General features: G+C 38.0%; 1 protein-coding gene across 5 annotated transcripts in view; it reads right to left on the reverse strand.

The window, feature by feature from the left end:
• SLC4A10 (solute carrier family 4 member 10) overlaps window positions 1–13574 on the reverse strand; it is a 334643-nt gene that overhangs the window by 5651 nt on the left and 315418 nt on the right. For all 5 annotated transcript variants that reach the window (XM_075070163.1, XM_032803549.2, XM_032803548.2 and 2 more), the window contains 6 exons: window positions 12513–12674; window positions 9031–9282; window positions 7642–7710; window positions 6243–6416; window positions 5346–5468; window positions 2208–2275 (listed from right to left, as the gene is read on the reverse strand). In XM_075070163.1, coding sequence (XP_074926264.1) covers window positions 2208–2275; window positions 5346–5468; window positions 6243–6416; window positions 7642–7710; window positions 9031–9282; window positions 12513–12674 — 848 coding nt within the window. The remainder of the gene's footprint in view (window positions 1–2207; window positions 2276–5345; window positions 5469–6242; window positions 6417–7641; window positions 7711–9030; window positions 9283–12512; window positions 12675–13574) is intronic.

The raw sequence follows: 13574 nt of genomic DNA on the forward strand, positions 1-13574 counted from the left end.
AGCCAGTTCCTAATATCAAAAAGATTGAGCAACACTGTTCTAGACTATACTAACCAACTCCAAGTGTAAGCTGCAGTGTTTTACAACCATTGCAAAGCTGGAGTAATTTAAAGGTTTTTTTTTAATGATTTCAAAATGAATATACTTTCTATTAAAAAAAAGGAGGTATTAAAAAAAAAATCAGTAACAGGAGACTCCTGAACCCTTTACTTATTTCCCTAACTTTACTAGGACTGCTTCTGAGTAAGAACTGTAGGACCGTGGACTTAACCTTTCATATATTTATTTTTTTAAAGCATTAAGGGCCTCAGTCTGTGACAGCACAAAACTAAATATTGTACATCATTTATGACATTATTTGTATGCAGATCAAGACTCAGTATACAAAAAAAAAAAAAAAAAAAAAAAAAAAGTGGTTCCAAAGTTTTTGATGAATTACACCAGTGTGCAAGACTAGTGCCTTGATTGTGCCTGTGGCCTCTTAGGGTAGTCTACAGTGCAATTAGAAACCTGCAGCTGGCTCATGCCAGCTGACACAGGCTCACAGGGTTTAACTGCAGGGCTGCAGCCTGAGCTCTAGGACCTTCCCACCCTGCTCCCCACCCTAGTCTTGCAGTGGGTGTACCAAGAGCCAGCCCAGATATTCACCAGATATTCAGATAGGATAACGAGCCTTGTGGATAAGGGAGAAGCGGTGGATGTGGTATACCTAGACTTTAGTAAGGTATTTGATACAGTCTCGCATGATATTCTTATCGATAAACTAGGCAAATACAATTTAGATGGGGCTACTATAAGGTGGGTGCGATAATTGGCTGGATAACGTGTCTCAGAGAGTGGTTAAAATGGCTTCCAACTCCTGCTGGATAAGGTATAAGAACAAGTGGGCGTTCAAGGGGTCTTTTTGGACTGGCTCTGTTCAATAATCTCTCACCAACGACTTAGTATTGGCATAGCAAGTACGCTTATAAGTTTGTGGTGATACCCAAACTGGGAGGATTGCAAATGCTTTGGAGGACAGGTCAAAATTAAAATGATCTGGACAAAATTGGTAGAAATGGTCTGAAGTAACCCGATTGAAGTTTCAATAAAGGACAAATCAAGTGCTACATTTAGGAAGGAACAATCAGTTTCACACATACAGACTGGGAAGAGACTGCTAGGAAAGAGTACCGCAGAAAGGATCTAAGGGGATCATAGTGGACACAAGCTATAATATGAGTAACCAGTGTGATACTGTTGCAAAAAAAGCAAACGTGATTCTGGATGCATTAACAGGTGTGGTTGTAAAACAAGACACGAGAAGTCATTCTTCTCGCTCACTTCTGCGCTGGTAGGCCAGCCTGGAGTATTGGTGTCCAGTTTCCTGGGCACACATAATTTCAAGAAAGAATTGGGAGAAATGGGAGAGCGGTCAGAGAAGAGCAATCAAGATGAGTTAAGAGTCTTGAGGAAACATGACCGTATGAAGGAAGGCTGAAAAGAATTGGGTTTGTTTAGTTTGGAAAGAGAAGAACGGAGGGGACACATATATGGCAGTTTTCAGTATTCTAAAGGGTGGTCATCAAAGGAGGGAAAAACATTGTTCCCTAGCCCCTACTGATAGAACAAGAAGCAATGGGTTAAACCTGCCAGCAAGGGAGATTTAAGGTTGGACGTAGGAGAAAAAGTTCCTAACTGTCACGGTAGTTAAACACTGGTAATAAATTGCTAAGGAGTTGTGGAATCTCGCATCTCTGCAGAGTATTTAAGAGTAGCGATTAGATAAATGTCTAATCAGGGATGGCTATCGACAGTATTGGTTCTGCCATGAGGGCCAGGGGACTGGACTCGATGACTCTTGAGGTCCCTTCCAGTCCTAGAGTCTATGAATCTATGAAAACCATTAGTGGGCTGATCCTGCAGTCTTTTCACAGGCAAAACTTCCACTTCTGTACTTTTTTCATGCTGAATGAAGACTGCAGGATCAGGTCCCAAGGCTAGGGAGGTGGAACCTAGGACACAAAAGCCTGAAGCATGAGCTTTGGGAGGCATATTTGTGCTCTGCTAACACACATGCATATTTCCTCTTGTTAGGACAGATTTCAGTCTGTGCCAAGATTAAGAATTGTCACAAGTATTATGGCATGACAGGGTTTTATACAATTGTTTAGTCCTTTTCTCATGTTTGCTTACATCACCCCAAGTTAATCAAAAGTATATTTTACCTGTAATGACCTTCGAGTGGTAACTGAACAGTGCCCTCCTCTTCCATTGCTAACATACTTTGTTCTTCCTAGGAGGAAGACATTTAGATGCAAGAGACAAAATGATGTTCTGAACATGGATCTTTTTATATCTGTTTTAACCTTTCTTTTCTGTAATATTAAATATTTACTAAAGTTCTTTAAAACAGAGGATACAGTTCCAATTGCTTTTTATGTTTGAAACATCTGATGCTAAGAATAATGTATTTAAAGGACAATTTTCCACTTAATGGTATTTTTCAATGCTAAACATAAAAGTTTCCTTTGTAACAAAAAGAGAGCGAAGTTACTAATAAATATTCAGCAAAGAATATATATATCAGATTTCAAACACTATGTAAGAGCAGACATTTAAGCCGCACTGTTGAGCAAGCAAGAATCAGATAATCCCAGATTTATGACTGCATGCACAGCCAGGGCTCCAAAATTAATTTTCAGTGGAACATAAAAGGGCACCTGGGAATACTAGGGGCTAAGGAGAATGAGGATGTGCATTCAAATCCATTGGTCAAATATTGCAAGTTCATGAAACCTTTAACTCCAGAAAAACGTAACTCCTAAAAGCAACATGTCCTGTTGACAGTGAGAGGGCAAGAGCCACTTCAAGCAGCTTATAGGCTTTATTCCTTTTCTTAGTTCAAATCCACAGCATTCCTCAAATATACCCCATTCCTTAATATATAACCGCAAGTATACCCCATTAAACTCAATGTTCCACAGAGCCCACATTATTCCAAGGCCTCAGGCAGGCCAGCACACATCCCAGGGCCCACTTAAGGCCCACAGCCCCATGCAACCTATTACATGAGGAAACTTCAACATTTTCCGCAAGAGTGCCAGGTTCTCTGCAAATGCAAAACTCTCTGCACTAAAGGTGGGTAGATACCTAATTTACAGGAAAATGTGGGTGCAGGAGAGTCTATATGTGCCCCATTAACTCTATTCCTAGTGAGGGGCACCTAACCCATGCTCCCATGGCCAACTCTCTAACATCACAATCCAACAAAACAAACCACTCAACTGAACCATGGAAATAGTGTCTGCACAACATGAACTCAGGCAAATGCTTCAAAGTTAGGTGTGCCTACACTGGCCAATGGGTGCAATCATAACAGCCTGCGCTAACACAGCACAGCACACACAACCCCATAAAGACTGAATCACAAGCAATTAAAGCCATATGTAACCAATAACCCAGGGGAAAGGGGTGGGGGTGTTATTTTCATACTGGGGAGTAAGAGGTGGCAGAGTAGGAAGAGGCTTGCTCCATTTGCCTTGTATGGGTGTCACTCTACTAGCTAATCCCTGCATTTATTAGGAGGATTGAGATTGATCAATAGCAACGAAGTTAGGGCTACCACCGCATGGCAGGCACTGTGACAGCACCCTGGTTATATGGCCCACATTCTGAGCCCACACTCTTAATTTGGCACTAGTTATAATGGCCAGTATCATTTCCCTCAGTGAGGAAATTTAAGCCTTGCCAAAATTGAGTTTGTCTCCCTACCCATTTTACTACTAGACCTGTTAAAGTCGTCACCATTTTAATTTTTATAATGAGAATAGTGTATTTTGTCCATTCAGCTCTTACTCAAAATGGCTTAAGTGGTTAACTCTGAAGTGGCCTCCGAAGTGTGTATTGGAAGAGATGAATAACATACAAAGCAAAACCGCAAAGCAGTGGGAAAAAAATTGCCCTAGAAATGTAAAGCAATGTAAATTAAAAAATTTTGATCCAGTCAAACAAGTTTTTAGATCTTGTCAACTCCATTTATACTCTTGTGGGTAGAATATTTCTATTTTTAAAATCTGTGTGATAGCAACTCTCCAATTAATTCTTTAGAATACATTTCAGAAGTTTTATTACTAGTTAATTTTGTCATTTCCAGGCTCCACAGCTTCATAAGTTTTTGACAGTTAAACAGTTTTAATGATAGCTCCAAATATTTAGAAATGCCAAAACATGTAAAAATAACCTCTCGAAATAGACAGTGACTGAAATAAAGCAGCAGCAGCAAAAAAAAAAAAAAAATCCCAGTTTTGTTGTCTGATGTGATGCTATCTGGAATGTGAAAGAAAGCGACACATAAGCAAAACATAGAGATGATATGGAAAGGGTTCCTTTCCAACAACCCAAAATATGAAAAAAAGGTAGCTTGATTACTTATAATTAGTTTGACTCAAAAAGACAACAGATGTGGACTCAAATCTCTTGTTTGCATTGGTATATCAGTTACAGTGTGAAGTGGAATGAGCAGTGTATTTTAAATTTCATTCTGATAGCTTTGGACATAGATTGCAAATAATAAATATTAATAATTAATATATTTATCACTTATGTAGCATCTTTGGTTTTCCAATTATTTCATAAAAACACTACTTTTCACTATGCACCAGAGAGACAGGACAGTAAATTTTATCCCCATGCTACAGATGGTTAAACTGAGGTAGAGAGGCTAAGGCCCAGATTTTTAAAATATTTAGGAGCTGATGTGTTCAACTGAGTTAGGAGCCTACATACCACTGGTAAAAGGGATTTAGGCACCTAGAGCCAAAAATCCAAGTAGGAGTCAAATGGGGTTTAGGCTCTTGAGTTCCTAAATCATTTCTGAAAATGAGATTTAGCCTTCTAAATCACTCAGTGTTGCAACACTGAGCACAACAATGTCTAAATAACCTTTACAAATTCAGGCCTAAGTGAATTGTCCAAGGCCACTGAAGAACACTGTAATTTCCAGGATTAGAACTCTGGGGTTTCTGACTCCTAGGCCTGTGTTCGAATCACTAGACCATATCCCTCTCTAGGGGCCCCACTTCATAATTAGATATTACTACTGGGATTCTTTCCACCCACACAGAAACTCTTTGACCTCAGTATGATATTATGCTAGCATACAGGTTTGCAGTAGTGCATCTATTTGCAGAAATGGGTCTTAGATTTGTAACTTTAAAATGTGATATAATCAAGGTCAAAGGACTGACACAGTAAAGTCTACATGTCACATGGACGATGACTCAGCTCTAAGATTTGGGGTAAATAATTCAGTGGAAATATGGATAAAGAAGAATTAGAAAGTGAACGATGAAACCCTGACCTACCTCTTTTTCTGCATCTTCCAGTTTCTTTTTCTTGCTCTCAGGCATCAAATCATCCAACCAGCTTAGCTCCCGTTTGGTAAAAAATAAATCCATGAGTTTTCTGACAAACACCAAAGCTAAAACCTGGTCAAGACATTTATTTCAATGGTCAGGGTATTGTAGGCAAATAAAAAATGGTAAATATGCTTTTAAAGGGACACTTTCAAAAGTGATTGTGTTTAAATTTGTAATTAAGAGGCATGCATGGCACAAGCATACCTATGGATGTTATACTGTCTACTCTGCTTTGCTTGCATATATTTGGTTGGTGGATCATCCAAGAGGGAAGCTGGAATTGTATTCTTTATTTTGGAAGGGCTAATGCATTTTTCACAGCTTGGGGAAAAAATTTTTAGGGTGCAGTATGTTCTGGGCCAATTAATCTTTACTGTCATCCTCTACGGAAGCATGAAATACTAATCTTTTTTTAAGTCAATGATATAACTAAGGAGAATTGACTTCAGTAACAAAGTCAATTGAGTTGTTTATTTCAACAAGACATAAAACTGTTAACAACAAAAATCTCTCCAGGCACTAAACACCCTTATTGAATGGATGTTCTTTGTGTAAAAATCAAGTAGAATTTTTTTTAAAAGTGTTAAAGAATCTCATAAAGGACCAAATCCTACTCACCTTTCTCATGAGAATAGGCAGTAGGGCTATTCAAATGTATAAAGTGAATGAGATTTGATCCAAACTGCAAGGATTATCTAGAATTTCACTTAGATCATGCAATGTGAAACTACCCTTACCTGTATTTTGAATATGCCTGTACACAATTCATGTTTTCTAGCAATGATTTATAAGTTGGGAGAAATAACTTATCTTTTTGAGAAAATAAAATAACATTTTTCATACCATCATTGGAAAGACAATGGCAGCTCTTGAAACCTTTATAATCCATAGGAGTACAAGACAGCTCAGCTGAATTATGGTGAAGAGATGGACTTTTCGAAGAGGAACATGCCTCAGATAAATAAAATCTGGTTGATGCTTTGCGGGCATCCAAAATAACTTTATTCTATCAAAAAGCTAGAAGAAATATAAAGAATAAATGTTAGCTATTAAATGCTAAGAAATTTATAAGCAACTGAAAACAAGATCTTATAATGTGAAGTATGAGACAACCTTAATAAAAGATGACATAACCAGCCCCACCGATAATAAACAATATTTAAAATAAATGGGACACTGCCAACTTGTAATCATATTTCCACATTTTGTGACAAGTAACTCTTAAAATATCTAGAATTGAAGGAGATTAAAGAAAAATGTTTGCTTCTTTCTCTTTTAGTTTGTTTTCTCTGTGCACTTGACAGCACTTTGTGCATAGCCTACTTCACTGTTTTGTTGATGGCGCATGCCTCTCCCCCAGGCTTTGCAAGGGTCCATCCATCTCAGCACTTTTCACACACCAGTGCAGCTCTACTGGCACTAGTCAATTTGGGGGAGTTCATGTAGGCTGGGCATACGTGTTTTTACTACGTCATTTCACTTTGCATCAGTACATGAGAAACAGCCCTAGTGCCAGATCCTGAGCTGCAGCTGTGGAGTGCTTGGCACAGCTCAGAAGAGTGGGATGTTAAGGAGCTGTTGGTACTCCCACGATCCTTGGCCAGCTCTGTGCTGGCCTAGGCCCAATGAGCAGATTGTTGCCAATGGTGTTCCAGCTGCCAACTGCCTCCAGGGCCATTCCAGCAGTGGGGAATCACTAGACAGAGCATTCCCTTTCCCCAAGTCATGTCCACTGTAGGAGTTGCTACAGTTGCTCTTCCCTATCTGAAATATCCCTTACATGTGGGAGGGGAATCCTCAAGAGTCTGGCTAAACCAGCTGTAGAGCAGCTAAACAAAGGATTGGTCTTTGTAGATGAAACTCAAGCAGATGTTTACCATTAATAATAGCAGCAATGTTGAAATGGAAGAGGCAGCAGGCAAGTGTGTACAGAAGAAAGAGCCTGTGCAACAGTGCATTGCTCTTAGGCCTACCCAAAAGTCTCTTTAAATAATCAACAGAGGAGCAGAAGAATCATTATTGTTTTTAATACTTCTTTAATTTCCATGTACACTATTGAAAGAGCAAAATCCATTTTATTTTTCAAATTAGTCACTTCCAGGAAATGAAACTTGACAGTGTCCCTTTACGTTTCTATATGAAAGTAAATAGAGAGTAAAAGAAAAAATGACTATCCATTTTAAAAGTAAACACAATAACTAACAGAGAAACAGATGTGTGCTTTTCTTGTATTCCATTTTACCTGAATTCCCTTTAGAGATGAAGCACCCATGTAAAGAAATACCCCATAGAGTACTGGCATAGGAATAAACTGCACAGTGAGGAGAAAAAAAAAAGGAAGAAAAGAAGAATATAATGAATATCAGTTCATGTATAAAGATACTTTAATTCAAAGAGCCATGTTCCTGAATTACTCAGACCAGAATAAATTCAGAATAACTCCCTTAAAATTAGTAGAGTTACTCTGGGTTTACAATTGTGTAAATAAGAAGCAGAATCTGGCTCCAAAGATGCATTTTGCTTTAACAGTTAGTTACCATAATGTACTTTACTTTCTATTCTCAAAAATTAATACAAATGCCCTGAAAATAAAAGTGTAAGAGTACATACATACAATATTCAGATAGCTTTCCGGTAAAATATTGTTCAGAATGTGACCTGAACATTGCAACCAACATTCTCAGAAAAAGCATCTAAGATTACACTTTTTTCAGCTGTAAACAAAACAAAATAAATAATACTGCTAAGGGAAACTGTCTGTGTTGTTTGCACAGAGTTGTAAGTACAGAGCACAACTGTTTCCCAATGATTTTGTGAGTCTGACTAGCTAGTTAAAATGTGCAGACTCTTTCTGGTACAAAATATGTGGGGAGGAAATCTTTCCATATTTAAGCCCTATTTTAAATGCAATCCACACAACACACTTGTTTGTGAAACATGCTTAACATTATATTTAAATCAGAATTACCAAAAGATATAAGCATTAAACAACCTATTCCCTTCACGATAAATAAGGCCAAATCCTGATCTCTATGAAACCTACGGCAAAATTCCCATCAATTTCATCAGGACAAGGATTTTGCCTACAAGGCTTACTGATATGGTGAGAATAGACCCCTAGTTATTTGCTTTGACTTTGAACCTGCAGAGAATGCAAGAACGCTTCGCTGGTTATTTCAAAGACATCAACTGCAGAACGCTTATTGGAACCCCCCTTTTTTTAACCCACAGATCGATCACACAAGGTTCTTAAGTTATCCAAATACTAAACAAATTTGGTTGTTGGTATAATTTAACCAGACTTTGGTTTTTAGATGAAAATTTGCCATTAATCCAAGGCTAGACTAACCGTGAAACCCTGGGCGCACTGAAGTCAGTAACAGAACTACCACTGACTTCAGTGAGGCCAGGATTTCACTCTAATCCTTTCTGGTTAAAAATATGAAATGTCCCTACCTATTTTATTATGTGAGTGTTAGAATACATTGTTTGTTGTCATACACAGAGCTATTATTGCAATATAGGATACTGGTTGGCAGTGTGTCTAATCAATAAAAAGCATAATTAGAATTGAAATTCTATGTACGGTACAGTACTACTCACTTTTTCTTTATTTTTCAAAATGTATTACCTTAAGAATACTCGTCAAAAAGACAGATGAGCCCATTAGGACAAAGATCATGAGCCCTGTAACTCTTTGTTCCCGTATTCCAAGAAATTTGGGCTGCTCTCCTGGAGCAGAGCACTCCGATTCCAGTTTCAAACTATTCACATGGGAAATAGAAAGGACGGTGGCAGCAACAAACCATGGTAATCCCATAATAGAGCACACTCCAAGCATGAGTGCCACCATCAACAAGTCAAGATGGTATCCACACCCTTTCTGTTAAAACAAACAACAACAACAAGAAGATGTAAAATGACATCTGAACTAAGGAAAGCTCCAGCAGCAGGCATACCTAATTAACTATTAGAAACAATTTCAAAAACTCAAATGCCTAACAGAAAGTAGCAGTCCTCCATGTTTTATCCAGCTGATGTCAGCAGTGAGAGAAAGGTGTTTATTATGGTGATAGTTTGGTAATTTATGCGAAATGAGTTGGTGGTCTTAGTCTAGTTCCTAGCAGGCAAGTATCCACATCCGAAATCTACTACCAAAACTGGTATCATTTGGCTTCTTTTCTGGTGGTGTCATGAGAGATACCAAGAGAAGCCATCCATACAGGTGGTCCTTCCATAGCCAGTTTCAGATATGTTGATGAGCAAATATGGAGAAAGATGTGTCACTGCTGATTTACCTGGACCTGATCTGTTGATAACAGTGGATGCCAATTATCAGGGTTGCCAATATGGTATCATTCACATGTAATAAATTCACCTTTTAAAAAAAACTTCATAGAGGAAAGCAAATAGACATGGTCATACAGCAGGCTGAAACACAAAACTTGACTCTTTCCTCCACAATAGATCACAGATATTGTTAAATTAGCAGCCACAAAACTAATTTAAATCGTCAGTGTCTATAAAAGTACATGCACCTTTTTGTATGTTTTAAAATCCTTATATTAATGCCACATCAAGTTAATAAGTTCTCAGTAGTATCATTATCATGCTGAACTGAGGTTTGCTTGTGATTTTTTTCTGGAGATTTCAATATGTGTTTCTACTTTTGTCCATTGTAAAAATAGTCTTCTATAAATTAAGAAGGTTGGTTAAAAAAATAAATCAGGTACTGTGCTTTTTCAGTTTTCCCCTGTTGCATTCTTAAGAAATACCATCCCATTGGTAGGAACAGTCAGTATGAAAGAAATACCATCTTAAAGGTTAACTGCGTTAGACAATCAGATAAGTCAAGTTATAACATTTCTGTGCTATCAAGCAGAGATATGTAAAACATTGGATTCAAACCTCAAATGCATTCAAAATTAACCTTGGTTTGTGTCCAACTTGTATGTGAGCACGAACATTGATTTGCGTAAAGTTTTTCCATATACATGAACTTTTTGTCACAGCTGGATTTTTTTCCTCCCTCTTTCTGGAAACCCAGGAGCACTGTGAGTATATTCAGACTACAGCTGGAGGCATAATTCCCAACTGGCATAGATGTATACATACTAGATATTATCGACATAGTGTTATAAGAATAGCAGAGTAGCCAAAGAGGCATGGGTTAGCTGCCTGACTATATCTATGTAGGGTCTCAGACAGGACTGTATTTGGCTGGCTACCCGCATCACCACAACTACCCTGCTATGTTTAGTGAACTATCTCAAATGAAAAGAAAACATCTACTGTGACGGAAATTACACCTCTAGCTGCTGTGTAGACATACTCTCTGAGACTGTGGTTCAACAGTGCACTTAAAGTTCAAACTGTTACTGAGAAAAGTCACATGGGGTAAATCACATATTTTCCAATATGGCAACATGTCCAATTTCCTGTTTTGATGAAGCAGTAAAGCTCATGCAAATAACATGAATGTGTTGAACCAGAATCTTACCTGCAAACTTATGCAGATGACATAAAAAAAGTAACTAAACCATTTCCAAACAAACTTGGAAGGGTTTGCTACAGAGACTAAAAAAAGAAACTCTAAGGCATACTCTATTCAGAATTTGCTAAAGGAAATATAAAAAAAGAGGAAAAAATGATTTGGAAGCAGACATTTTACAAGTAAAATTCATCGTCAGAAAGAAATTAAGAAGTGTTTGGGTTTCTGAAATGCAAGTCACATACCAAACATGAAAATGCCATTTTTATTCATTTATTTTGTTTACCATGGGAGACATCTTCATAAAGGTAAATCAAATTAAAAATTCCCTTCACTATCTCACTAGTCTTACATCTAAGACATGTCTAGCTAAACACAGAGATGTGTTAACAAAGATTAGTAATATGCACACATGTACTCAAAGAAGGAGTTTAAATCTAAATCCTAACAGAGACGCCCATTTTACTTTCTGACATATTTTGAAGGAATGTATGCACTAATACATACAGAATCAGGGAGTTTTTCCTAGGATCCAAGGAAACTGACATATGGGAGGACAAGAAAGCATACCAACAGGTGATGCTATACCAGACCCCAGCAAAACTAATATGCTGCAAGACAAGAGGGCAGCCAGGAGAGCCATCTGACTCCCAGATGCCAGTGCTGAAAAAAACACATTCCAAAGCTTGGCAGCAATTTCCTGCATCTGTCAAGTTAACCATATGCAATGCTATGGATTGACATGAAGAGTCAGGCTGACAAAAAGGGCAAAAAAAAGAACATATCAAATGTCACAATCATCGAAGAAGCAGCAGTGCAAAGTGAAGGACGCCAATACATTTGCTAAAGTGATCTGGGATTGGATTGCTGTTTATTAAAAGTATGTCAAAAGAGGTCTAAATTTGCTGCATATACAAGTACAGAACCCTGCTGTTGGATTTTGCCCAGCAGCTCTTCAGAGAGGTGATGGCCCTTTCTCCTCTCTCCATCTGCAGACATCTGGCAGGAAGTTGTTCTATGTTGTTTTAAGATACCATTTTCCCTCTAAAGTTCAGTTTTTACACTTCTCCCTCCTCCAAGAAGGAAGGGAAGGGAAGGGAAGGGAAGAAAGCACTTATGGGGAAATTCAAAAGATATGGAGAGGCAGAGAGGGAACCAAGTGATAAGAAAATACCATGTCCCCTTAACAGATTCTCAAAATTATGCCCACCAGCAGATGATGTCTGGATTTCAAGAGATATTAGACATGACTGTTTAGATTAAGTAAAGCACTTTGGCATGTGCTTAACTTAAAGCATATGTTGAAGTTCTTTGAAGTCAATGGGTCTTAAGCAGATGCTCAAAGTTAAATGACACCTGCTTAAGTGCTTTGCTGACTTGAGGGGTATGCTCTAAGAACGCTTTTAAAGACGTGTGTAAAAAGAGAATCACTGAAAAGAATACAAATTACATACACAAAATTAACATACTTGCTCCATTTTTTAAAATTTATTGAAAAAGACTGCTAAATAATACACAATAAGTTAATTGTTATTGAGCAGTGTTGAAAGTACATTACATAAAGCAAAGCAGGAAGGTAAAGTAAACATATGATCTTTTGACTGTGTTCTAGGAACATATACCTTGAGTTTGTGTTCTTTTCTGTTGATAATAACGGCTGTAATCTGCTGGTCCATGAAGATAAGGATAGTACAAAGCAGAGCTGGAATTACGGCAGCTAAAATAGTCCACCAAGGATTAGGCCCCAGAGGAGAGACAAACCAGCCACGATCATCTCTGGTGGGCTACAAAAACATAAGGTCATGGACGGGCAATTCAGAATTCTAGTGATTATTAAATGCTCTGACCTTGCAGCGCCACAGACAAGCACTACTTAGGAAATAATATGTTTCATTTAGAGATGCTTCTATGAAGAATTAATATCTCTCTGAATAATGTCACAGAATATACTAAACATCATACTGTGAAATAGTACCAGAAAGAGCAGGTAAATATAAACACTGCATTTCTTTAAGTCTTTACCAGTTATATGTTAACTGGGATATTACAGACTTTATTGCATTCAGTAAAATGATAACGATCCAAGGTCTCAGGGGGACGCCCAAAACCATATAATAATCTAGGATTTGGATGATCTGAGGCACATGAGACTGCAAACTTCACAGTCTGCTGGCTGGATCCCCCAATATCAAGGAGCACAGGGTAGCCTGATGAGTAGGGTAATCAGATGTCCTGATTTTATAGGGACAGGCCTGATTTTTGGGTCTTTTTCTTATATAGGCTCCTATTACCCTCCCACCCCCATCCCAATTTTTCACATTTGCTCCTGGTCACCCTACTGATGAGAGACAAGGGCAAGGGTGAGAAGAAAAATAGGGTGGAGATAACTGACTAAGGCTCTTTAGTTAGACCAACCTACTTTTGCTCCTAAGGATCAAATAGACAAACTTCACTTTTGTGAAGATAACAGGGAATTTCAGATCAATGAGATTTGAATAATAAAGGTTGCACTGTAAGGAGTTTATTATTATTTATATGTATTATGGTAGAGCCAAGGGCCACAAGCTAGTTCCTAAAACAACAGGACCTTACACATACACACACACACACACACACACACACGTTCAGAGAAGAATTATTATTCACTTGTTATCAAATATCTACTTAATCTACTACGTGGCAAA

The sequence above is a fragment of the Chelonoidis abingdonii genome, chromosome 10, assembly GCF_003597395.2.
Source record: "Chelonoidis abingdonii isolate Lonesome George chromosome 10, CheloAbing_2.0, whole genome shotgun sequence".
Taxonomy (NCBI): Eukaryota; Metazoa; Chordata; order Testudines; family Testudinidae; genus Chelonoidis; species Chelonoidis abingdonii.